The sequence below is a fragment of the Mesoplodon densirostris genome, chromosome 4 (assembly GCF_025265405.1).
Source record: "Mesoplodon densirostris isolate mMesDen1 chromosome 4, mMesDen1 primary haplotype, whole genome shotgun sequence".
Taxonomy (NCBI): Eukaryota; Metazoa; Chordata; class Mammalia; order Artiodactyla; family Ziphiidae; genus Mesoplodon; species Mesoplodon densirostris.
This window is the reverse complement of record NC_082664.1, coordinates 88,011,225-88,037,755: the sequence shown is the minus strand read 5'-3', so window position 1 is coordinate 88,037,755 and position 26,531 is coordinate 88,011,225. Positions and strand designations below refer to the sequence as shown.

Sequence of the window (26,531 nt, the reverse complement as noted above, 5' to 3'; positions counted from 1 at the left end):
CACATCTTCTTTATCCATTCATCCGATGATGGACACTTAGGTTGTTCCCAGCTCTGGGCTATTGTGAATAGAGCTGCAATGAACATTTTGGTACATGTCTTTTTTTGAATTATGGTTTTCTCAGGGTATATGCCTAGTAGTGGGATTGCTGGGTCATATGGTAGTTCTATTTGTAGTTTTTTAAGGAACCTCCATACTGTTCTCCAGAGTGGCTGTACCAATTCACATTCCCACCAGCAGTGCAAGAGTGTTCCCTTTTCTCCACACCCTCACCAGCATTTATTGTTTCTAGATTTCTTGATGATGGCCATTCTGACTGGTGTGAGATATCCATTTCTTATAGTTTGCTCTCAGGCTGTTACTCTGTTTCCTTCATGGACTCTTTTATTTCTGCTCATGCTTTAAATGGTTCATTTTCTTTTCTTTTCTTTTCTTTTTATTAGTTTCTGCTTTATAACAAAGTGAATCAGTCATACATATACACCTGTTCCCACATCCCTTCCCTCTTGTGTCTCCCTCCCTCCCACCCTCCCTATCCCACCCCTCCAGGCGGTCACAAAGCACCTAGCTGATCTCCCTGTGCTATGCGGCTGCTTCCCACTATCTATATACCTTACGTTTGGTACTGTATATATGTCCATGCCTCTCTTTCGCTTTGTCACAGCTTACCCTTCCCCCTCCCCATATCCTCACGTCCATTCTCAAGTAGGTCTGTGTGTCTTTATTCCTGTTTTACCCCTAGGTTCTTCATGACATTTTTTTTTAATTCCATATATATGTGTTAGCATACGGTATTTGTCTTTCTCTTTCTGACTTACTTCACTCTGTATGACAGACTCTAGGTCTGTCCACCTCATTACAAATAGCTCAGTTTCGTTTCTTTTTATGGCTGTAAATGGTTCATTTTCTAGTATTCTGTTCTTCGGTTTCTTTTCTTCTCATTATTTATTCTTTCAACTTGGAAATCATCCATTTATGTTTGTAGTTCCATCTGCCTTCCATGAACCAATCCTTCCCCAATGTATTTCTGGAGTTCAGCTTTTTGTCTCAGCACCAGGCTTGAAATTACAATTGTCTACTGAATTCAACTGGTTGTCCTCAAACTCAACATTCTGATATCCCTTAAAATCTATGCAACCTACTATATTCTCTTATTTTGGTACAACTTTTACTTGTGCCAATTTCTAGTCAAAAACTATATCTTTAGTATCTCTCAGATTTATCCTATTTTTTAATCTATCTATAATACATAAGATTCAAAAAAAAGGTTCAAACCCATATTCTCTCTCTTGAGATATTGTAACTATCAGCAGAGTGACCATTCTGCATCCATATTTGACCTCTCTGTAGTCGATCTTCCTCATTGCTACCATAGTGATGTTCTAAAATGGAACGTTTTAAGTGTTTACCTTTTAGATGCTTCTCACTACACAGCAGTAGTTTCCAAATACCTGGATGTTTCAAAATCATCCATGGCCTGTCTGCGTTTGGGTCATTTAGAGAACTTTTGAAAGCTCATATCCTGTATCTTCCGCCACAGATCCTGAATCAGTATAAAGTTTATGAGTTTTCAAAAAATTTCCCAGATGATTTTGATAAGCAGCCAGGGTTGGAAAATATTGACTTATACATATGGTTCAGATTCCTTATCGTGGAGTCCAAGACCCTTCTGGATTTGGTGCCTGCCTGTTTCTCCAGCATCATCTCATTCTGTTCTCCCTCCCTTCAGTCACTGTTCTCCAGCCTGATTCCCTCTTCTGGCCCTGGAATCCACCAGTCCTGATCCTCTTTTAGCACCTTTGTTTGCTTTTGCTGAATCAGGGGCAGGACCCTAGCCTCTGTCTGCTCCATCTCTGCTTCCCTCTGCATTCTAGCCACTAGCAGCTCCTTGGATTTCACATGTGGAACTCAGGTTGAAAACCACTGAGCAAATCCAAATCAATAAGGCCCAGAAAGATGAAGGGACTCACTGAGTCTATAATGGTGAATGGCAGACCATATCTAAAATTCACGGTTTATATTCCTAACATAGTTCTTATTTATTGCTCTTCTGTGCTTTCAGATGTATCATGTCTGGGCAAGTTGATCTGAAATGACCTCTTAATTCTTTCCTTCCTAAATAAATTATCATTCATTTGTTCCCTCATTTACTTGTTTATTTATTCATTTGGTAAACATTTATTTGACTACACAAAGAGCGGTGTAGGATATGGAGGGAGATGGGTAGAAAATTTGAATAATACTAATCTCCTGTCCTTAAGGTTCTTAAGATAGATCCTTTACATTCGATAAAATACTATACAGAAAAACAAATTATTAATTTTTAAGAAGAGAAACTGTAGTACAACCTTTTCTACTATCTTCTTTCTTTCTTTCTTTTATCCAGGGAAAGACCATGTTTGTAGATTTATTGGCTGTGGGAGGAATGATCGATTCAACTATGTGGTCATGCAGTTGCAGGTAGGTTACTTTGAAAATGTATCTTAAAATTGTCCAGTTTTGATCAAAATACCTAATTATAGTAGATATGAATAAAATTAACAACATTCTTGGTATCATCTCAGAATGTTTTATACTATGCAGATGGAACTTTAAACAGACCTGATAACATATTTTTCCAAAGATGGAAGGGTTGTCTCTGTCAACTATTTAGTTGATGCATATCTTCATTGATTGTCATCACTGCAAAGTTTTTGATCCCCACGTGGATTGCTGGATATAATATGAGTTTTGTCCTGTCCCTGTCCCTTCCTTCTCCACCTTTCACTACCTTAAGGGCTCTAGTTTTCCATTTTCACAAGTATCAACCTTGACTGCTTGAAAATTTAAGAATAAGATGAGATAGGGGAGAAATGCCATTCCTCTTTCTCTTTATCATTAACATAGCTCTGTTCCCCTATCCTTTAGATGGAAAGTGGAGTTGGGTTGGGTAGCAGATGCAAGAAATTCAGAAAGGAAGCATTGAAGTAATGACTACAGCAAGGAGAAGAGGGAAATCATCCCATTCTCTCTGACACTGCCCCTGCCCCTGAATGAACACACACACACACACACACACACACACACACACACACACACAGAGAGAGCTCTGAACCTGTAGTCACCATCAGTGTGTAAAAGCCATAGTTCAGGGACTTCCCTGGTGGTGCAGTGGTTAAGAATCCGCCTGCCAATGCAGGGGACACGGGTTCGATCCCTGGTCCGGGAAGATCCCACATGCCACAGAGCAACTAAGCCCGTGCACCACAACTACTGAGCCTGCATGCTGCAACTACTGAAGCCTGTGCGCCATAGAGCCCATGCTCCGCAACAAGAGAAGCCACCACAATGAGAAAGCCCGCGCACCGCAATGAAGAATAGTCTGCGCTTGCTCCAACTTGAGAAAACCCACTTGCAGCCACAAAGACCCAACACAGCCGAAATAAATAATAAAAAATAAAATAAAATAAAGGCCATGGTTCACTTTGCTGCCTAGTTTAGGATCCTCAGGGTTTCCCTTCATCTTTAGCAAAGTTTGTTTTAGGCATTTGGTTCTTTTATTTTTATTTTTTCAACTTAGGTACATAGTAGTGATTTCAGAGACATAGATCCTGGCCTAAATTCTTCCTCTTCTTTTTTTGTTTCCCTCAGCTATCCTTCAGCATTTGATTTAGATCTATAGATATTAATCTCCCTGCAGACTGTAGCCTTAAAGTCTTTGAATCATGTGATTCACTACTCTTGAGCCAGCATAGTTTTGTTTCTTTTTTTTTTTTTTTTTTTTTTTTTTTTTGCGGTATGCGGGCCTCTCACTGCTGTGGCCTCTCCCTTTGCAGAGCACAGGCTCCGGACGCGCAGGCTCAGCTTCCATGGCTCACGGGCCCAGCCGCTCCGCAGCATGTGGGATCTTCCCAGACCGGGGCGCGAACCCACGTCCCCTGCATCAGCAGGCGGACTCTCAACCACTGCGCCACCAGGGAAAGCCCAGTTTTGTTTCTTGAAGTAGCTATCCCTGTATCTTTTTAGGTCATTAGTATGGACCATTCTGTCTTTCACTTTGACCAATAATAATATAACTTTTTGTATGCTATTTTATAGTTTTCTTCTGGATTTATTATGCATCTTATTTGATCCTTATCATATCCTCTGAAGAGGATAGGACAGGTTTTATCCCCATTTTGCAAATGAAGAGACTTAAGCTCAAACAGTTTTGTGGTTTGCCTGAGACTGACTAACTTGATGGGTGTTAGGACTTGATGGAAGCCTGAGGCCAGTATTCTTGGCACAATAAAACTATTTTTGTCTTTAGGCTACTACTGACTGGAGAACATGGACAGTCTTTTTTAGTCTGCAGTCTCTCTCTCAGTCCTAGCATATACTCAGTTTTATTTTATTTGCACTTAACCTTAATCTCACTTTCTGGAAATGGGAAGGCTCCTAGTGTGGGAGAACTAAGGAGGCTGGTGTATATCAGATAACGATGGCTTTTGTGACCTTTGGCAAGCGCCTATGGACCCATCCAAGAACCTTTCAATTTGACTTGCATGCTGTATTTTTTCCTGTCATGAGAAAATTAACCCACCATTAACCTCCCATCCCTACAGTTATGGTTGACTCGATTTGAGGCAAGACTAAAGCTGTTATAACTGTTCGAGGGTTCTTTCTCTTATTTGACATACTGAAGATGACTGCTGGGGTTTCCTACATATATTTTAATAAAATTTATATGCTCAGACCCAGCTTCTCACTGACATATCTAATTTTTTCTAAAAACCCTCATTGTTCCTAAGTTAACTTCAGTCTTTTCCTCCTGGCAATTCAATTATATAACATCCGCTGTTAAAAATGTTAAGGAATAATCCTGTTTCTCTTGTAGAAGTTCTGGCTATTTACCATTAAAATGGGTCTGAAATCTAATAGAGTTCAAGCAGTCACACATGTTTATTTTCTCATTTCTACTATGAAGACCTTGGCCAGCTCTCATTTGATATCCTGTCACTATTGAGGCTTTACATGATCATCCTTAGTATAGCCAAAGGGTGATATTTTGTGATAAGCATATCACCTAGGAAGGGGCAAAAAATGTTTTGAATCCTGTAACCAGTACAGATGTAGATCTAGATTGCCTAACATCAGGACTACTATATATATATATATATATATATATATATATATATATATATATATATATATTAATATATATATATATATATATAATATATATATATATATATATATATATTTTTTTTTTTTTTTTTTTTTTTTTTTTTTTTTTGCGGTACGCGGGCCTCTCACTGTTGTGGCCTCTCCCGTTGTGGAGCACAGGCTCCGGACGCGCAGCCTCAGCGGCCATGGCTCACGGTCCCAGACACTCCGCGGCATGTGGGATATTCCCGGACCGGGGCACGAACCCGTGTCCCCTGCATTGGCAGGTGGACTATCAACCACTGCGCCACCAGAGAAGCCCCAGGACTGCTATATATTTTTAAACTTTTTATTATTGTGGAAAAAATTAAACATAAACAAAAGTAGAGCGAATAGTATAATGAATATCCATGTACTCACCACCCAGCTTCAGTAATCTTCAATATATGGCCAATCTTATCTGAGGTGTAGTCTCCCTTTCCTCTCCTTCCCCAGATGATTTCAAAGAAAATCCAAGGCATATTTTATCTGTAAGTATATCAATATATATTTCTAAGAGTCAAGGATTCTTTTTTTCCCACTGTTAACCATAATGCACAATAGTATCTTAATAACATCAATTATCAAGTCAATCTTTAGATTTTCTTGATTGTTTCTCTCCCTTATTTATTTATTTTTTTTATATTTGTTTTACTTGAATCTGGTTCCAGACAAGGTTCACACATTGTATTTTGTGCATACATATCTCTTAAGCCTGTTTTAATCTTTAGTTTCCCTCTCATTTTTTTTTCTTACAGTTTTCTTTTTGTTGTTTGTATTGTCATTGATAAAAACAGAGTCATTTGTCATGCAGAAGTTTCCACATTCTGGATTTTGCTGATTGTCTCCATGTGGTGATATTTAACATGTTCTTCTGTCCCCTGTATTTTCTATAAACTTGTGATTAGATCAGATTCCAGTTTTGTTTTATTTGGCTAGAATACTTCAGAGGTGGGTTGTGTGCTTCCTATTTATATCATATCAGTAGGCAGTGTCTGGTTGTCTCTCTTTTAGTTAAAATTGAACAGTGAGGTTTCGGGGCCATCAGCCTCTCCATCCATTTTAAAGTTCCCAGTGATTTTTCTCTTAGGTTTTATCAACCCATTAGTAACCACTGCCTAGATTCATTACTTCAGTAGGGTTGCAAGTATACTGTTCTAATTTTATAATTTCTTCTTTATTAGCTGGAATTCTTTAAAAAGCACTCCACCAACTATTAGGTTATCCTAAGGTACATTTCACACAGAAGGGAAGGACTAATGTTTGATTCTTTTACTTAAAAGTTTTCAGAATAATGAGTTGGTTCCTCAATAGGGAACTTTGATAGTATCCTTACTTTCTGATTCCTCTTAATGAGAAATGGTATTTAGAGATGACAATATAGATGCTATGGGTGCCTGCTGCAATTGGGTTGGTCATTGTTTTAAATTCTTTTCAAGTGGATAGGTTCAGGATTTTTTTTTTAAAGAAAAAATATATCATAGTTCATACTGATATTTCCAGTTCAAATTTGTGGTGACAGAATTGCTGGCATGTAACTTCTTTGATTTTATATTTTCATCTCTTTGCCTAATATATGTAGATGAAATGTTATGGTTAGAATTTACATGAGAATAATCCAGTATATGTGTGTACAAAGGAAGATGTTGTGTGTTGCACAGTGGGAGAGAAGGAGTGGATAACAGATGAAACAAGATTGGCCATTAATTGATAATTGTTAATTCTGGGTGATGGATAGGTATATGAGAGTTCATTCTTTTTTTAGTGGTTGCATAACAGTCAGTAAGATGACTGAACCATAATTTATTTAACCATTTCATTTATTGATGGATGTATATAGATTGTTTTCAGTTTTTATCTATAATAAATAATAATCACCTGTAATATATACCCTGAAGTATAACTTGGTGGATCAACCTGCATGTATGTACCATGTTAATAATTCTTTTCCCCATACCCTTGCCAGCTTTGTTTTTATCTTCTCAGATTTTGTTAATTGATACCTTAGATTTATGTTTTAAAAGATTTAAAATTTAAAAAGCATTACTAATATCATAAATACACTTTAATTGATTTCCTTTCAAAAACTTTTATGATGGCAGAATTTGTTTACAAATAAAGTTCCAGTATTACCTTAGGTATATATTTGGCAGTCAAAATACTGATTTTTGAAGAAAAAAATTATTGAAATGCTAATTAAAGTTATTAGGTACTCTCATGGGATTATAAAACTCATTGCCCTAGATTATCAGTCATTTTACGTTTGCTGAGGATGTAGAGAACAATAAAATAAATTCCACTAACATTAAAAAATAATAAAAAAGTTAACTACCAATTAATGCTGTGGGAAAACCGCATTTTTAAAGAGAATATGAAGTATTAAAGTCTCCTGACTTTTCTGTAATTTTTCAATTCTCGTATTACTTGATTACTATTTAATATTTTATTTTACATGGTATTTAAGTCACTTAAGAATTTATTACTTTTTCAGAAGTGAATTAACTGTCTTTAGTTGAGGTAATGGTATTAGTGGTATTAATCCCAAACATACACTATAAAATTTGGGGTATAGAGAGATTAGGATGTTTCAATCCCCTTGTGATATAGGAGCCAGTTTCCATTCTTTGGGAGGTGGAACTGCAGCATCCTAGCCTGCTCTTCTCGTCAGATTGCTTGTTTGTACCTATGCAATAAGGAATCTTCTGGGTAGAGCAGCACTGTGCAGTGGAAAAAGAACACTTTCCAGTCAAACAGACTAAGATTTGAACAACAGTTTTACCTTAACAGGTCAGAATTATTTAAAGTCTCTGAGCCTCAGTTTTCTCATCTGTAAAACAGGAATAACAACTTCTATTTAGGGTGCTAAGGACTAAATACAGTCATGAATGTAATACATCTGCCACAGGCTAGATAAATTCATTGCTTTTATCTACTGCTATAAGTAATTGAGTGTTTGTTTCATATCATTTTTATTTATAATAACAGTAATTAGCATTTATTGAGTACCTAGTGTGTGCCAGACAGTATTCTAAACACTACATGGATCTTGTTTAATCCTTACAAAACAGTGTAAGGTAGGTATTATGGGCCCCATTTTATAAGGAAACTGTGACACAGAAAAGTTAAGTAGTTTGTATAGGAATATGTTAGGCAATAATGAGGAATTACTGCCCTGTGTATATATCTTTTTTAAGTAATCAAGACTATATTTTGTTATAACATCAGTGACAAAGGAAACATGATGACTCAGAAACATATTATAGACGTAGAATAGACAAAGACAAATACTGTATGATATCACTTATATGTGGAATCTAAAAAATACAATAAACTAGTGAATAAAACAAAAAAGAAGCAGACTCACAGATATAGAGAACAAACTAGTGGTTACCAGTGGGGAGAGGGGAGAGGGGGTAGGGGCAGTATAGGGATAGGAGATTTTTAAAAAGAGTTATTATGGCATTATATGAAATCATGTGTGTGAAACTTTAGAAAATTGTGAAGTTCTATAGAATTTAAAGAATCCTTCATTCAGAAAAAAAAGTTAAAAAGAAACATAATATGTTAAAAAAAAACTTTGGTTATTCTTAAATATCTCCGAAATGTTCATGGGTTATCTTAAGAGAATCTCTTCTCTTGAGTGAGAGGCTCATGATTCGGGTAAAATCCTTGCTATTTCAGTCAAAACATTTTTTAATGGTAAATGAGCAATTCTCTACTCTTCTCTTATACATTTAGTACAGTACTTGAAAGTATTTCTTTGGTTTCCACAGGGTCGGAATCTGGCGGATCTACGCCGTAGTCAGTCTCGGGGCACATTCACCATTAGCACTACTCTTCGGTTGGGTAGACAGATTCTGGAGTCTATTGAGAGCATCCATTCTGTGGGATTCTTGCACCGAGACATCAAACCGGTAGGGGGCCTTTTCCTCCAGATCACAGAATGAGTTTGCTTGGTAATCTTAATCTTATGATGGGACACAGTAAATTACAAATGTAGCTTTCTATATTAAATACAAGGTAGTACTTTAATTTCTGTGGCAAAGATGTAAACTTAAAGTTCATGTAACTTGCCTTTTAATTTAAAAAAAATGATAATTACAAACTATAACTTATAATAAAGAGCTTTTCTCATACAATGAAAATGTTGCTCAGCAGCCAAATTAAAAATTATTAATGCTTCACTATTATTATTATATGTTACCATTGTCAATTACTTAGCCTTACACCTAAATTAGTAGTTATTCTTTGGATTTCTTTTTCCTGATATTGGTTAAAAATATATACATATGTTGCTTTTAGATGTTGGCATTATGTTCTTTGAACTATTTCTCAAGTGACAAATTATACTTATAAGAAACCATCAACTATGAAAGAGCTTGCTTTTTCTTCTGAGTGCTACAGTGCCAATATATAGTATTTTTTTCTATTCTGTTTTTTCTTAGAAATTGTCATTTCTGTAACTGTGAAATATGTCTTTATTTTCTCTTTCTTGGTTTTTGTATTACAAGGGGAAATGACCCATTTCTGATATGCTGTATTTACTATAAATTTATCATATGTTGGTTGTTGCAGTTGAAAATTATTTCCATCTGTTGCTACATGATTTCTAAAATTAAACAGTTTACATGCAAATGCCAACTAAAATTAACATAGTTGAGTCAGACTTAATGTAACGTAGATTTCTCCTGCTTTTATTTTTATGTCAAGTTAAACATCATTATTTGAGAACCATGGTGATTGAAGAGTTTCCATTTTGATTAGAAAGCTCCCTAAGTAGAACAGTATTTTAAAATAAAACAGTATTTTAAAATAAAAGCTAACAATTCTGTAACAATTTGACTTTTGACTTTTTTTTAAAAAAACTAAATTCCCTTATATACCTATCTTTGCAAGTTTGTGGTCATTTAATGTTACATTTATTTTTATTAGGGGAAGAATGCAGAGTGTATTTTCCTTAAGTCTGTTTTGAAATGTGTCCTTGAATTGTATTTTAATTTTTACATGTAGTGAAATTCAGGTTCATGATGCTTATAGGAAATTCATTTCAATTTCTGAACTATGTATTCTATTTTGCTCACTCCTAGTTCCTCCCATTTTAAAAAGTAAGTAGTGACTTAGACTAGAATTTCAAGGAACTTAGAGTACTGATTCCAGTTAAGCCAGTGTTGTGTTTTATGTAAATTTATAGTCACATAAATTTTTTGTTGCTCAAAGTTCACCTGATCCTAGGCATTAGTAGAATCCACAGCAAAATTATGTATTAATATCCAGTAAACATCATTGACTAGAATAGTATATTTGGGATATGTGTGTTATATAGAGTTTAAATAGAAGAATTAAAATAGAGGAAGGATAAGGTATAAGGACTAAGTATAAAAATAATATGTATATTTTCCTTCTTTATTCTTCTAGTCAAACTTTGCCATGGGTCGCTTTCCTAGTACATGTAGGAAATGTTACATGCTTGATTTTGGCTTGGCTCGACAATTTACCAATTCCTGTGGTGACGTCAGACCAGTAAGATTTTTCATATTATTATTAAATATTTGAGAATTAACTTATTATTTATAGTGTCACACTTTTTAAAGAAATGCTAATTGTGTATCAGAATGGATGTCATCCAAGAAGTATCATGTAGATTTTATGATTACTTTATAGATGGTGTTAATTAATTTTATTATTGAGAGTTGTGGCTTTTAAAAACATGTACATTAGGTGCAGATTTAGAGTGGTTTTATAAGAACACACATTACCGCTTTAGCATCAAGGGTCTTTTTTGCAGTCTGGGTCTCTTTGTACATCCTATACTTCTATTTCAGTTACCGTATTTTTCATACCCAGAATTTCTATTTGGTTCTTTTAAAAAATTTCTCTTTAGTGATATTCTCTATTTGATATGGCATTGTAATTATACTTTCCTTACTTCTTTAAGTAAGGAAAGCTTTCCTTTATTTCTTTGAACATATTTATAATGCCTACTTTGAAATCTTCTCCTGTTATATCCAACAGGAGAAGAATGTAGTCATTCTTATAGTCAGTTTCTGTTGTCTACTTTCTTTTTTACATGTATGGGTCACATTTTCCTGTTTCTTTGCATGTCTTATATTTTTTTGTTGTTGGAAATTGGACATTTTTGATAATATAATTCTGGGTACTGGTCCTCCCTTCCAGGGCTTGTTAGTGTTATTTGCTTATTTATATGATTAACGACTGACTAGATTATTTTATCCTTCCCCCCCATCCCAGCACATAGGGTTAAGTCTCTCTATTTTAAAAAAATAAATTTATTTATTTATTTATTTAATTTTTGGCTGTGTTGGGTCTTCATTTCTGTGCGAGGGCTTTCTCTAGTTGCGGCGAGTGGGGGCCACTCTTCATCGCGGTGCACCGGCCTCTCACTATCGCGGCCTCTCCTGTTGCGGAGCACAGGCTCCAGACGCGCAGGCTCAGTAGCTGTGGCTCACGGGCCCAGTTTCTCGGCGGCACATGGGATCCTCCCAGACCAGGGCTCGAACCCGCGTCCCCTGCATTGGCAGGCAGACTCTCAACTACTGCGCCACCAGGGAAGCCCTGTTAAGTCTCTCTGTTGCCCCTCAGGGAGGTGCAGCTTTGGGTCTGCCCGTCGTCACCCTGGAATGACAGTGGTGCTGGTAGGGCTCTCCTCCACACTTTTTCTGACCACATCCAGTTATTAAACCTGCTGATTGCTGGCTGATTGCTCTGTTGCTTACAACAGTGCCCCAAGATGTACATTCCTTGACAGACTAATCCAATCAAATTGTGGCTCCTAAAATGGAATAGTTTTGGGTTTTTTTGGCTGCTGCTGCAGGCTTACAGGGTTAGTTCCCTCACCAGGGATTGAACCTGGGCCCTCAGCAGTGAGACCACAGAGTCCTAACCACTGGACTGGCAGGGAATTCCCTTCTGAGGTTATAGTTTGATGTTTGTTCTGACCCCAGAAGGGCTCCCCCACCTGTCTTGTTCCCCTGGTTCTCACCTGGCCAGCCTGTGGTCTAGGCTGTATCCTCATATCCACAAATCCTCCCAGTTCTCTTTATTATAACCTCCACTATTAATGAGAGGGTCTTAAGTTTAATTAACTTCACTGTTGCAAGTGAAATAAGTTCCTTTGGGAAGAGATTGGGAGATAAACTTTTTTATGGCGTTCTTCTGTCCGCAGACAAAATCTCTGACCGAGGGCTCTGGAGTTGGGGGTGAGGACTATGGCAGACTTCTCTCTGAGTGACATCCTGTCTTAGGAGCAGGGCCCTCTGGTTGAGATTGGGACAGTAGCCTGAGGTCTCTTGGCTTGACTCTCCTGGCATGGAACCACTGCTTCATGAGCCAGGAGAAGGGCTTTTGGGCCCCCAGTATTTTCAGCACACCATGCCCAAGGTAGAGCCTTCATTCCATGAGTGGAAGCTGGGTGCAAGAAAGGGGCTTCCACCTCTGTACCACGCTTGCCCATGACAGCCTCCTCAGCAACAGGCAGCTGGGAGAAGATGAGAAATGCTGAAGTCCTGCTCCTACACGAAGAAAGCCCTCTGGCTCGGAACTGGGGAAGGAGGGAGCCCTGTGTTCTCGGCTGCAGCATCCTGGAGTGGAGCCACCCCTGCTGATCTGGAAGAGAGGAAGGAGGGGGAGCGGTTTTGGTTCAAATACCATAGACTCTAGCTTTTCTTACTGACTTTTCATGAAGTAGCTGTTTCATCATTTGTTGTTTGCTTGAAGGACCATTTCCAGAGGCTACGGTTATTTTTTTAAATTATTTTTACCGGTTTTACTGGGGAACAGGTCATTAGAGCTCCTCATATTGTCATACTGGCAGTTGATCTCCCCCTACAGTTCTTTAATGTCTACCTTTTTTAAAAATTTATTTTTTAATTGAAGTATAGTTGATACAATGTTGTGTTATAATGTCTACTTTTATACTTTTTGTTTCAACTTGGTACTATGATTTTCATTTCTAGCAGATTAGTTGCACAGAAGTTGAAACACTGGTTTTGAATGAGTTAACTATATAATAATAGACTTGTATACAATAAATGTAAATTATATTTAAAATATAGGCACATGAAAATTTAAGCACCTAGAAATTATAAGAGAACCTTTTTGGTTCCAGTGAAGGTCTTGCATTAATAGATAGCAAGGCAGGTAATGAATTTGGGTCCAATGCAGCTTATTAGACTTGAATATATTTCTGGAGTCTCATTTCTTTTCCAAGTATCTTTTTTTAGTTTTTAGAATATTATGAGGTTATTATTTATTCACTTATAAGACACTTATTAAATGAGCACAGATTATGTGTGAGGCATGGATCTAGGTGCTGGGACTGCAGCGGTGAACAACAGACCAAAATGAGGTTCTTATGGAGGTTATATTTTAGTGGTGAAGACATAATATACAAATAAATACATAATTTTAGACTGTGATAAATTCTACAAAAAAAACCCAGCAGAAAGCAGGGTATTGACATAGAGAGCGATGGGCAGTGAGGCTAGGAGACTATTTTAGAGGTATTAGTTAGAAAAGACTTCTCTAAGGAAGTATTGAGTTGAGAGTTGAATGAAGTATGAGAGCAGGCTGTGTGATTTTCTGGAAAGAGAGTGCTCCAGGCAAAGGGAACAGCAAGTGCAGAGACTCTGAGGCAGAGTAAGTTTGGTATATTCAAGGAAAAGGAGGGAGGCCACTGTGGCTGTAGCATGGCATAGCATAGTGTGGTGGGTAAGTGGAGAGAGACGAGGTTTAGGAGGTTGGCAGACCCCAGAATGTGAATGATTTTGCCAAGAGATGGATTTTATTCTAAGTGTGATAGGAAGCAGGGTTGTTGCATAATATGTTATTACATGCTCTGTCAATAAGCTAACTATAGAGTTATATACAGAAGTAGGTTATATTTAAAACGTAGCCACATGAGAATTTAAGTGCCTTGAAACTGTGGGAAGACTATCTTCAGTTCTGTCAATGTTCTTGTATTAATTGGTATTTGGGCAGGTAAAGAATTTAGTTTCTATGTAGTGTATTGTATTTGAATATATTTCTGGAATCCCACTTCTATTCTAAATAGAAGTTTTTCAATTCTTAGGACTTTTTTTTTTAATCACTCTGTGAAGAAGAGACTATTGAGAGAAAGAGTAGAATCAGAAAGACAAGTTAAAAGGCTAATGCCATGGTCCAGTGGTCATTGCTGGTGGCTGGGACTTAGGGCATTAGGGTGATACAATGAAGATGGTGGAAAATGCTTATATTTAGGATATATTTTAAAGATGTATTTAACAGGACTTCCTTCTGGATTTGATACTGAAATGTGAAGGGAAAAGAAGAGTCAAGAATGACTTCTAAGTTTTCGTCCTGAAACCATGATAGAGATGAAGGCTGAAGTGTGGATTTGATGAGGGAAAAATGGAAGTTCTCTTTTCTTTTCTTTTTTTAAGGCTTTCTTAGTTGTTGTTTTTTAATGTAAAAAATTTTTAAATTTTTGGCTGCATTGGGTCTTCGTTGCTGCGCACGGGCTTTCTCTAATTGTGGTAAGCGAGGGCCACACTTCGTTGCGGTACACGGGCTTCTCATTGCGATGGCTTCTCTTGTTGTGGAGCACAGGCTCTAGGCACGTGGGCTTCAGTAGTTGTGGCTCATGGGCCCTAGAGTGCAGGCTCAGTAGTTGTGGTGCATGGCCTTAGTTGCTCTGTAGCATGTGGGATCCTTCCAGACCAGGGATTGAACTCGTGTCCCCTGCAATGGCAGGCGGATTCTTAACCACTGCACCACCAGGGAAGTCCCCGGAAGTTCTGTTTTCTAAAAGTTAAGTTTAAAATGCCTCTTAGATTCTAGATGGAAATAATAAGAAGTTGACTTGATATAATAATCTGTAGCTCAAAGGAGATATCAGGGATGGAGATAATATAAATTTAAGAATCATTTTCTCCCAATGTTTAAAAATAAATGGTAATTTAAAAAAATGGAACTAGGTTAGATCAGCTAGGGAAAAGGTATAGCTAGAAAAGGAGAGAGGTCTGAGTCTGAGCCATTGAGACACTTTAGCGACTCGATAATGGATAGAAAAGAACTATGAATTAGCAAAGAACAGTGGGGAGGAGGATTGGCCAGTGATGTAGGAGGAAAATCAGGAGAGTGTGGTATCTTGAGAGCCAAGTGAAGAAAGTGCTTCAAATATGTGGGGTGCTACTGATGCTACTGGTAGGTCAAGGAAGGTAGGAGAACTGAGAACTGATCATCTGGATTTGGCAAGATGGAAGTGACTGGTGACTTTTATAAAAGTGATTCGGTAGAGCAATGAAAACTTAATTGGAGTAGGTTAAAGAAAGTGTTGGAGAGAGGATGTGGAGAAAGGGAATATAAGTAAAACAGGGAAGTAGTTGTAAGGGAAGTAAAATCCTTCCCTCCTTCCCTAGTTTATTTTTTTTTAATGTCAGCTATTGTAGCATGCTCGTGTTCTAATATTAGTAGTGCTCCAGGAGACATGAAAAAAGTTGATGATGTAAGACAGAGCAGGAACAATCATAGGAGCCAAGTTCTTGCAAGCTGTTAGGGGAAGGAATCCTGGCACAATGGTGAGGATAGCCCATTATCAGAGCAAGAACACTTCTTCCACTGTAACTGAGAAAAGGTAGAATAAATGGACAGAGATATAGGTAGGCATTTAGATTTGGTGGTGGAAGTTGAAGTTCTCTCATGGCTTTTATTTTCTCAGTGAAGAAAGAGACAAAGCCTCTTGCTGAGAGTGCAAAATGCTGTTGGAGGTTGAGGAGAGAAGAGCACGTGTGAAATAGTTATCATGGAAGGGGAGAGAGCAAACTGACTGGGAAAATATACTAGATTGCTGGGCTGTGCTGAAAGCTCATTTGAGTATGATGGTAATTTAAGGTAAGATTGTCAGTACAATCCTTTTTCTCCATATACTTTTAACTGCTTGTTTACAGGTACAGTTTAGTCTATGAATTGAGTTTAACTGGGGTTGGGGTCAGTTTAGCACTATGGAAGAAAGAGGGAATATTGTGGTCGAATGTAGCCCAGGCTGTGTAAGGAGTTAACCTTCCCTTTATTTATGTGTTAATAGCTAGTTCCTTTTAGAGTTTTTACGCCAGTAGGGTTTCGTAATTTTCTTTAAAACTCCTAAATCTCAAGTAAAATTACTTTCTTACTTTTTGGATCATAATTATGATTGAAATCATTTTCTTATATTGTTCCACTAATATAAAATCAAAAGTTGCCTGGGTAGATTTCTTTTATATAGTACAATTTTGTTTATTTATTGCTTTTAAGAAACTTGAGTTGCTTGGATTCTCTAGGTATGCCATCATGTTATCTGCAAAAACCAATATTTCCTTTTTTTTTTTTTTTTTTTTGCCTTGCTATGTGTATTCTAGAAGAGTGTAAAAAACATATAAAAATTTTAAGGAAGAATGTCAAAACATCTGTGGCTTCCATCTAGGTTAAGAAATAGTTCATTACTACCTTAGAAGTGTCCTGTGGGTCAGTCACTTCCTGATCACATCCCTTTTCCTTCTTCGAGCTCCTTCAATGGAGCTTACCGTGAAGATGGAAGTGTCTGTATGTGTACTGTCTTATATGGTAGCCACTAGCCACATGTGGCTATTGAGCAGTTGAATTGTGGCCAGAGCAAGTGAGGAACTGAATTTTAAATTTCACTTAGTTTTAAGTTGCTGTTATAGTGGCCATTGCAGCCATAACCTACATTGTATATTTTGCATTAACCAGTCCCTTGCTTTGCTTTCTTCTTTCTTCTATAGACCTGAGGGTACTTGTTTTGGAGTATGGAGCAGATTCAGGGAGCTGTTGTAAAATAGTACAGTTATCATGTACCCTTCACCTAGCTTCCCCCAATGATGACATCTTACATAATCATAATACATTGTCAAAACTAAGGAACTGTTATTGGTATACTATTATTAACTCAAGTACGGACCTGAGTCAGATTTCACTATTTTTTACATACACTTTTCCTTTCAGGGGAGGAGTGGTATATGAAATTCTATCACACATATAGATTCATATAACCAACAGCCCAATCAGGATATAAAACTATTCCATCACCACAGAGAAACTCCCTCAAAACATAAATGTGTATTTATTTTTCCAAAATTATGATATAGGATTGTCACTCAGAATGCATTACAAAGGGAATGATGGATCCTATCTGTTACACTAGTGATACTAGCAAGTTGTTTATGTGGTTGGTTTTGAGAGCCTCTACTGTTTTTTGTTTGTTTTTTATGAATTTATTTATTTATTAACTTATTTTTGGCTGTGTTGGGTCTTCGTTGCTGCGTGCAGGCTTTCTCTAGTTGCGGTGAGTGGGGGCTACTCTTCGTTGAGGTGCCCGGGCTTCTCATTGCGGTGGCTTCTCTTATTGCGGAGCACGGGCTCTAGGCGTGCGGGCGTCAGTAGTTGTGGCACGTGGGAGATCCTCTACTGTCTATAACCTTTAAGATGTATTAGTTGTATCAAATAGGGATGTGAGATAAAAAGGAGTTGTGTGTGTCTCTGTATATATATTTGCAGTACCTTGGTTCATACGGTTTTGGAGTTGAACTTCTATTTACTTAGTGATTTGAATCTGCATGTTCATGTTTTCCCTCCTGGTTTAGAGGATGCCCCAGTTTCTTTAGCCCTTGAGCTGGCATCTTATTACATTGGCCCTTTGTGTCTAAGCTCTTGGAATGCCATGTTTTCTCCTGCTGCTTCCTTCTTTTTTTTTTTTTTTTTTTGCGGTACGCGGGCCTCTCACTGTTGTGGCCTCTCCCATTGCGAAGCACAGGCTCCGGACGCACAGGCTCAGCGGCCATGGCTCACGGGCCCAGCCGCTCCGCGGCATGTGGGATCCTCCCGGACCGGGGCACGAACCCGTGTCCCCTGCATTGGCAGGGGGACTCTCAACCACTGCGCCACCAGGGAAGCCCCTGCTGCTTCCTTCTTAACCATTCAGCTGAAACTTCCAGTGCCTAGGGCTATAGTGTCCTACTTAAGAAAAAATTTTAAATGTTAACATTCCAGAATTTCATCTATTTTCTTCCATTGAGGGTTTTATTACATAGTTCTTCACGCTTTTTTCCCCTCCTGATCCTTTCCTTTTGGTAGCAGTAGGTCTAGGCTTATACCTCAAGTCCTTCCCTTCTTCTGGATTTATTCTCCTAGGGGCTCATTCTGTCTCTGACATTCATCCCCGCCTTTGCTGCTTCTGTCCTTGTACTAGTCTTGTGGTTTCTTGTTTGTATTATTAAAATAGTTTCCTCACTGGTCTTCCCTACCTTCTCCTTCCAATCTATCCTTTATACTTGCAGTGGAGTAAACATCCCAAGCACTTTCTCAATCATGTTACTTCCTTACTTAAAATTTTTTTATGAATTCCATTTGCCTCTACCTTATAAGCCAAACAACATATGACATTTAAGACCATCCTTCATTTGATTCCAACCTACTTTTCCATTATTTTCATCCTTCATTTGATTCCAACCTACTTTTCCATTATTTTCTCTCACCATTTGCTTCAACCATACCAAATTCTTTTCCCTAACACTTAACAGTACTTTTGTCTCTTTTTGCATTGTTCACTGTGTTCTTTTTAAAATGCGTTTCCTTTTCTTTTTCTGACTTACTTCACTCTGTATGACAGTCTCTAGGTCCATCCACATCTCTACAAATGACCCAATTTCATTCCTTTTTATGGCTGAGTAATATTCCATTGTATATATGTACCACATCTTCTTTATCCATTCCTCTCTTGATGGACATTTAGGTTGCTTCCATATCCTGGCTATTGTAAGTAGTGCTGAAATGAACATTGGGATACATGTGTCTTTTTGAATTACGTGGTATCTAGAAAAATGGTAGAGATGATCTTATTTACAAAGCAGAAACAGAAACACAGAGAGAGATCAAACTTATGGATACGAAGGGGGAAAGGGAGTGGGGGATGAATCGGGAGATTGAGATTGACATGTATACACTATTGATACTATGTATAAAATAGATAACTAATGAGAACCTATTCTGTAGCACAGTGAACTCTACTCAGTGCTCTTTGGCAACCTAAATGGGAAGGAAATCCAAAAAAGAGGGGATATATTTATACATATAGCTGATTCACTTTGCTATACAGTAGAAACTAACACAACATTGTAAAGCAACTATACTCCAATAAAAATTAATTTAAAAAAATAAATAAAATGCATTTCCTCCTTCCTGTTGTAATTCTGTCAGTCCTTTAAGGCTCAATTTATTTTTGCTTTTTCATTTTCACTTAAATATCTCGGTGCTTTTTTTCTTTTTCTTTTTAAAAATTGAAGTGTAGTTGATTTACAATATATTAATTTCAGGTGTACAACATACTGATTGAATATTTTTATAGATTATACTCCATTTAAAGTTATTATAAAATATTGGCTATATTCCCTGTGCTATATAATACTTCCTTTTAGCTTATTTATTTTATATATAGTAATTTGTATCTCTTAATCACCTACCCCTGTCTTGCCCCCTCCCCATTTTTCTCCCCAGTGGTAACCACAGTTTATTCTCTTTGTCTGTAAGTCTGTTTCAGTATTTTTTTTTTTTTTTTTTTTGTGGTACATGGGCCTCTCACTGTTGTGGCCTCTCCCGTTGCGGAGCACAGGCTCTGGATGCGCAGGCTCAGCGGCCATGGCTCATGGGCGCAGCCACTCCGCGCCATGTGGGATCTTCCCGGACCGGGGCACAAACCCGTGTCCCCTGCATCGGCAGGCGGACTCTCAACCACTGCGCCACCAGGGAAGCCCCCTGTTTCTTTTTTTTTATATTCATTTGTTTGTTTCATTTTTTAGATTCCACATATAAGTGATAACATACAGTATTTGTCGTTCTCTATATGACTTATTTCACTAAGCATAATACCCTTCAGGTTCATCATGTTGTTGCAAGTGGTAAAATTTTATTCTTTTTAAGGCTGAGTAATATTCCATTGTGTGTGTGTGTGTGTGTGTGTGTGTGTGTGTGACATCTTCCTTATCTATTCATAAGTTGATGGACACTTAGGGTGCTTCTGTATCTTGGCTATTGTAAATAATGCTGCTATGAACATTGAGGTGCATGTATAATTTTGAATTAGTGTTTTCATTTTCTTTGGATATATACCCAGGAGTGCAATTTCTAGATTATATTGTCTATGAGCTATTTTTAGTTTTTTTTGGAATCTCCAGACTGTTTTTCTTAGTGGCTGCATCAATTTACATTCCCACTAACAGTGTATGAGGGTTCCCTTTCTTCCCTGTCCTCACCAACATTTATTATATGTGTTCTTTTTGATGATAGCCATTCTAACAGGTGTGGTTTTGATTTAGATTTCCCTGATGATTAGCAGTGTTGAGCGGCTTTTCATGTGCTTCTTGGCCATCTATATGTCTTCTCTGGAAAAATATCTATTCAGGTTTTCTGCCTATTTTTTAATTGGGTTTTTTTTTATATTGAGTTGAATGAGCTGTTTATATATTTTGGATATTAACCCCTATTGGTCATATCATCTGTGAATATTTTCTCCCATTCAGTAGGTTGTCTTTTCATTTTTTCAGTGGTTTCCTTTGCTATGCAAAAGCTTTTAAGTTTAATTAGGTCCAATTTGTTTACTTTTGCTTTTGTTTCCTTTGCCTGACAGATCTAAAAAATTGCTACGATATATGTCAGTGTCTGCCTATGTTTTCTTCTAAGGATGTTATGATTTCTGGTCTTACATTTAAGTCTTTAATCCATATTGAGTTTATTTTTATATATGGTGTGAGATAATGTTGTAATTTCATTATTTTACATGTAGCTGTCCAGTTTTCCCAGACCACTTACTGAAGAGACTGTCTTTTCTCCATTAATATTCTTGCCTCATTTGTCATAGATTAATTGACTGTAATTGTGTGGGTTTACTTCTGGGCTCCCTATACTGTTCCACTGATCTATGTGTCTATTTTTTGTGCCAGTACCATGCTGTTTTGATTACTGTAGCTTTGTAGTATAGTCTTAAGTCAGGGAATGTGATACCTTCAGCTTTGTTCTTTTTTCTCAACATTGCTTTGGCTTCTAGGTATTTATTTTAATAAAACATGCTCTTAGGTAACTAACCACTCTCACTTTTTACTTTCTTTTTCTTTAAAGATGTTTTTAAACATAAGTTTTGGAAATATATTCATATGGTACAAAAATAAAAGAATTAAAAATTCATCAAAAGTAAAGACTTCTGCATTTTGAAAAAACACTATTAAGCAAATGAAAAGTCAAATCACAGACTGGAATAAAATATTTGCAAAACACACATCTGACAGAGGACTTTATATCCAGAATCTATAAGCAACTCTCAAAACTCAATAATAAAAAACAAACCTATAAAAATAAGCAAAAGATTTGGCAATTAAGTACATGAACAAATTCTGAACATCTTTAGTTATTAGGGAAATGCAAATTAAAACCACAGTGAGATACCCATTACACAGTAATTAGAATAGTTAAACCTAAAACACTAGACAATTCTAAGTTCTAAGGAGGGACAGAAATCAGAGGTTGCCAGCCAGACACTGGGAGTCAAGGGAGGGGATTGACTATAAAGGGCATTAAAGGAACTCTTGGGGTAATAGTACCCAATAATTTAAGTTTATGAACATATGAATTACATGTGCAGGGAGAGGTACAAGTTGCCACCATCTTTGAATTGAGTTTGAATGATATAGCCAATACACAAAGAGGTTGGCATCTTATTTTACTTAGACCTCATGGTCTTAATATACTTATTTGTAACCAGAGCCTGAATATTAATGTATATACTATGATGCTTGTCATGAAAGCATTTATGTTTTCTAATGTACAGAGTTTATTTGTCATAAATCCTACTTTATTTTAAAATGGTAGGAAAAAATGGGAGTCATTGATAACTAAAATGGGACTCATTGATAACTAATATGTTTTAAACATATGACTTAGAGATATTCTCTCTCTAATTTTTATAATTTCACAATTATTTAGAAAGTTAGAAATTTAAGTAGTGTTTTCTTAACAATAATACACGTTTCTCCCTTCTACTTCATGGGCTCAAGTGTGCTGAATCTTATGCTATTTAAAGCTCAGTTACTATTCTTTGCTTTGTTTTGTAGCCTCGAGCTGTGGCAGGCTTTCGAGGGACAGTTCGTTACGCATCAATCAATGCTCATCGGAACAGGGTAGGTATCTGAACTAGAGTCGTGGCTGTATAAGCATGCTGATGCTTGAATCAGATTGACTTCTTTACATTAGAGTACAGAGGTGTGGAAAGTGCTTGGGAGCAGAAGGAAAGGTGTTAGAAATACTAACGCATGGTATGGTGTATAGTGGATAGATAATAGATGTGTGCAGCTGCATAGAAAATAAAATTTAATTTGGCAGAAAATATAATGGCTAATTATATATATGTCTATGGAGAATCTTATGTCCTTAATTAGATATAAGTATTAAATTTACTATAGAATTTTGAAGAAAGAAAATATCTGTGTTCTATTTCAAGAAGTTATTTGGGAATTCATACTATCAATACCTAATGAAGGAGGTCATTTTATCTGTAATATACATCTAATCTGTGATATCCCCTCTCCATCAAACTTTTGTTTTCATGAAGATCTAAAGTATAGCAACTTAAAATTTTTTTTTCATCTTAGTACATTATACCTCTCCTCTTGGGTTAAATTTAAAAAATTTCTCTCTCTCTTTTTTTAACTTTGATCCTTTTGTTTTGCTCTAAAAATTTTTTTACTCATCCTGAACCTTAGTTTTGAGTAGGAAAGGTGTGTACTTTATGGATTCTCAACTCTTGAACTTGTTTGGACAGAGTTGAGAAATATAACAAGTGATTCCTTGATAAAATAAAGAGAAATCTTTTCTTGGTCTTTTGTTACCTTATTCTTGTTCTGTGAAGCCAAAACTGCTTTAATAAAAACTTGACCAGGACTTCCCTGATGGCACAGTGGTTAAGAATCCTACTGCCAACTCAGGGGTCATGGGTTTGAGCCCTGGTCTGGGAAGATCCCACATGCCGCGGAGCAACTAAGCCTGTGTGCCACAACTACTGAGCCTGTGCTCTAGAGCCCGCGAGCCACAACTACTGAGCCCATGCACCACAACTACTGAAACCCGTGTGCCTAGAGCCTGTGCTTTGCAACAGGAGAAGCCACTGCAGTGAGAAGCCTGCGCACCTAAACTAAGAGTAGCCACTGCTCACCGCAACTAGAGAAAGCCCACACACAGCAATGAAGACCCAACGCAGCCAAAAATAAATAAATAAAAATAATAATAATAACTTGACCAATGCTAAATGTAATAGGAAGAGAATGCTGTGGTTTTATATGCTATGCTTCAGTTAATTTGGCTTCTTAGGATGTGATTATAAATTGAAAATAGGAAAAGTATTTTTATCAGTGTGTAGCACTCTGCCGAGCATTTTAACTCATTTGGTTTGATTCAGTGTTGCTTTATTTTATGGTATTTAGTTAATTATTCTACCTTGAAAAGAGGTACGCATCCTCCAGATAGATTCTTGCAAAAGTTTAGAAGTACTATGCTTTCTAATTAATTCTATTAAAGAATATGTCCACATTGGAATCTTTGGAATAGGACATTCTTTTTGAGATAAGCATAAACATTTTCAGAGATCATAATAGCTATATAAACATTTTCAAAATAGCTACTAGAAAGAGATTTTATATATATATATATATATATATATATATATATATATATATTCTTTTTTTTTTAATTTGAAGAGTAGAGGTTTCTTCTAAAAGCCTTTCCAGCATAGAGTGCTCTATCCGTTGCTCTGTTAACCTGCTTATTAATCTTGGTAGAGAAATTTAATAGTGTATGGCAGTGGTTCTTACCCTTCTTTTCTGCTCCCAACACACCTGAGGAGTAGAATGCTTTACACAGTAACACAGCTTCACAACAGTGATTTTTGGTGTATGTGGTGACACAGGAGTGCAGCTAGTGGAACCTTGAGAATGTCTTGTCTAATTTAAAAAGAATTCCCAGGTAATTCTAAAATACACTTCTTTCTTCCATACTCTGCGACCATGATTGGATAATTTCTAAACTTAATACACTGCATTTCTATTTTTTGGGTACCTAAATCTTAAACTTTTTTTTTTTTTTAAGTAAAAGCAAGTTTATTTAGAGAATCTTAAACTTTTAACGTAAATAATTCCCAAACAATACAAGGACTTTTCAAAATACTTGACGAACTCTGTTTACTTCGTCTCATTGTTTTCCTTCATTTTAATCCTTTGTTAATATTTGTTTTGTGTCAGTACTTTGAAGAAATTATTTTACTTTCTTCTGGTTCTATGGTTGCTACTGAGATCTTTGTCCATGTATTGTTGTTACTTTGTATTTAATTTGTCCTTTTTTTCTTGACTACTTTTGATATCTTCTCTTTGTCTTTGGTGACCTGCATGTGCCTTGGTGTGGATTTCTTTATATTTATTTTGTTTTGAGATTTGTTTTGCTTCCTGAACATTCACATCTTTCATCTATTCTGGAAGATTCTCAGACATTGCTTGTTTAAATGTTGCCTCTTTTCCTTTCTCTCTGTACCTTCATTTTCATATCTCCAAATTGATGCATATTAAACCTTCTTGTTTTGTCTTCCATGCCTTTTAAGTTCACTCTCAGGTTTTCTCTTTTGGTCTCTTTTTTGCATTCTAGATAATTTCTTCAGATCTGTCTTCCAGTTCATTAATTCTTTTTTTCTGGTGTGCTTGATCAGCTTTTAACCTGTCCATTGAGTGTGGGTTTTTGTTGTTGTTGTTGGTGGTGGTGGTGTTTTGGCCGTGCCACGCAGCTTGTGGGATCTTAGTTCCCCGACCGGGGATTGAACCCAGGCCCTTGGCAGTGAAAGCACCTAACCACTGGACTGCCAGGGAATTCCCTAACCATTGAGTTTCTAATTTCATATTTGTGCTTTTTATTTCTAAATGTTCTTTTTAGTCCTTTTATAAATCTAATTGGTCTTTTTATTTGGGGGGAGAGAATATGCTTCCTTTCTTGTGACTGATTCTATTTCTTAAACATTTTAAATATCTTATTTCATATTCTATATCTTATAATTCCATTCTGAAATTCTTGGATATCTAATTCTGCTCTTTATAGTTTTTCTTGCCGTTAGTTTATGGTAGCTTGCTTTCTAATATATTTTATAATTTCAAGTAATGAACTTGTATTTGGGGGGGCTTTATCTATAGGAATTCAATGAGGTCTGAATTTAAGGGTATCTTGAGAGGATTTTCATTTGCATCTGTCATTACTATAGGACAGGATCACCCAGAAAACACTTAATTTCTGGGCCTGGTTTCCTGGACCACACAAACAATATAAATTTAAACCCCAGATCTGAGTGAGGGGTAATCCTATGGTAACAAATTCTCAGGGCAAATTTTTTTTAACCACTTGCTTTATCTTTTTGATAGTGGTCAAATTTTACAGAAAAAAATTATTATAGTATAACATACATACCAAATACTGCACTAAAGATAGTCCTTTGAGGGTCCTAGCTATATGTTGGTGGTAGAGGTGGGGAAGTTACAAATCCTGTCTTGTGTAGGCTCAATGCTTTTACACCTGTCCCCTTCATGATTGATAAAACCCTTGTTGGTAAACCTGTGACACATGCCCCCAAGACAGCCAAAGCCAGAGCTTCAGTATTAGGTTGCTTCTCATGTTTCCAGCTTTCTTTTAATTTTGGCTCTTAAGATTTCCTTTGCTTTTTTTTTTGTTAATTATTGTAGTAAAGAACACATAACATTAAATTTACCATCTTAACCATTTTTAGGTATACAATTCAGTAGTGTTAAGTATATTCATATTATTGTGCAACAGATTTCTAGAACTTTTTCATTTTGCAACACTGAAACTCTGCACCCACTAAACACTAATTCCCCTTTCCCCCTTCCTCCAAGCCCTTGGCAACCACCTTCCTTTACTAATTAGTGAACTCATTTATTAATTAATGGGTTCTTAATTATTTCCAGCATTTCTGGGTTTTGGGATGTTCTTTGTATCAAAAGTTTTTCAGTATATCTGTTATGTCATGTAGATTGCTGTATAGCTATACAGCTACATAGATATACCTACCAGATAGTTTTACAGGAAAATGAAACACAATAGTTAGGCCTTAGACAATGTAATGTACTCACAAGGAGTGGTAATGGAATGTGACTGAATTCTCTTTTGCTTATGAAGGAAATGGGAAGACATGATGACCTTTGGTCCTTATTCTACATGTTGGTGGAATTTGTGGTTGGTCAGCTGCCTTGGAGAAAAATAAAGGACAAGGTAATTTTGGAAATGGAAAT

The 26,531-nt window shown here is 36.7% G+C and overlaps 1 protein-coding gene across 5 annotated transcripts in view; it reads left to right on the top strand.

The window, feature by feature from the left end:
• Positions 1 to 26,531, top strand: part of TTBK2 (tau tubulin kinase 2) — a 161,790-nt gene that overhangs the window by 82,138 nt on the left and 53,121 nt on the right. For all 5 annotated transcript variants that reach the window (XM_060096700.1, XM_060096699.1, XM_060096702.1 and 2 more), the window contains 5 exons: positions 2,387 to 2,460; positions 8,937 to 9,077; positions 10,579 to 10,683; positions 22,311 to 22,376; positions 26,419 to 26,511. In XM_060096700.1, coding sequence (XP_059952683.1) covers positions 2,387 to 2,460; positions 8,937 to 9,077; positions 10,579 to 10,683; positions 22,311 to 22,376; positions 26,419 to 26,511 — 479 coding nt within the window. The remainder of the gene's footprint in view (positions 1 to 2,386; positions 2,461 to 8,936; positions 9,078 to 10,578; positions 10,684 to 22,310; positions 22,377 to 26,418; positions 26,512 to 26,531) is intronic.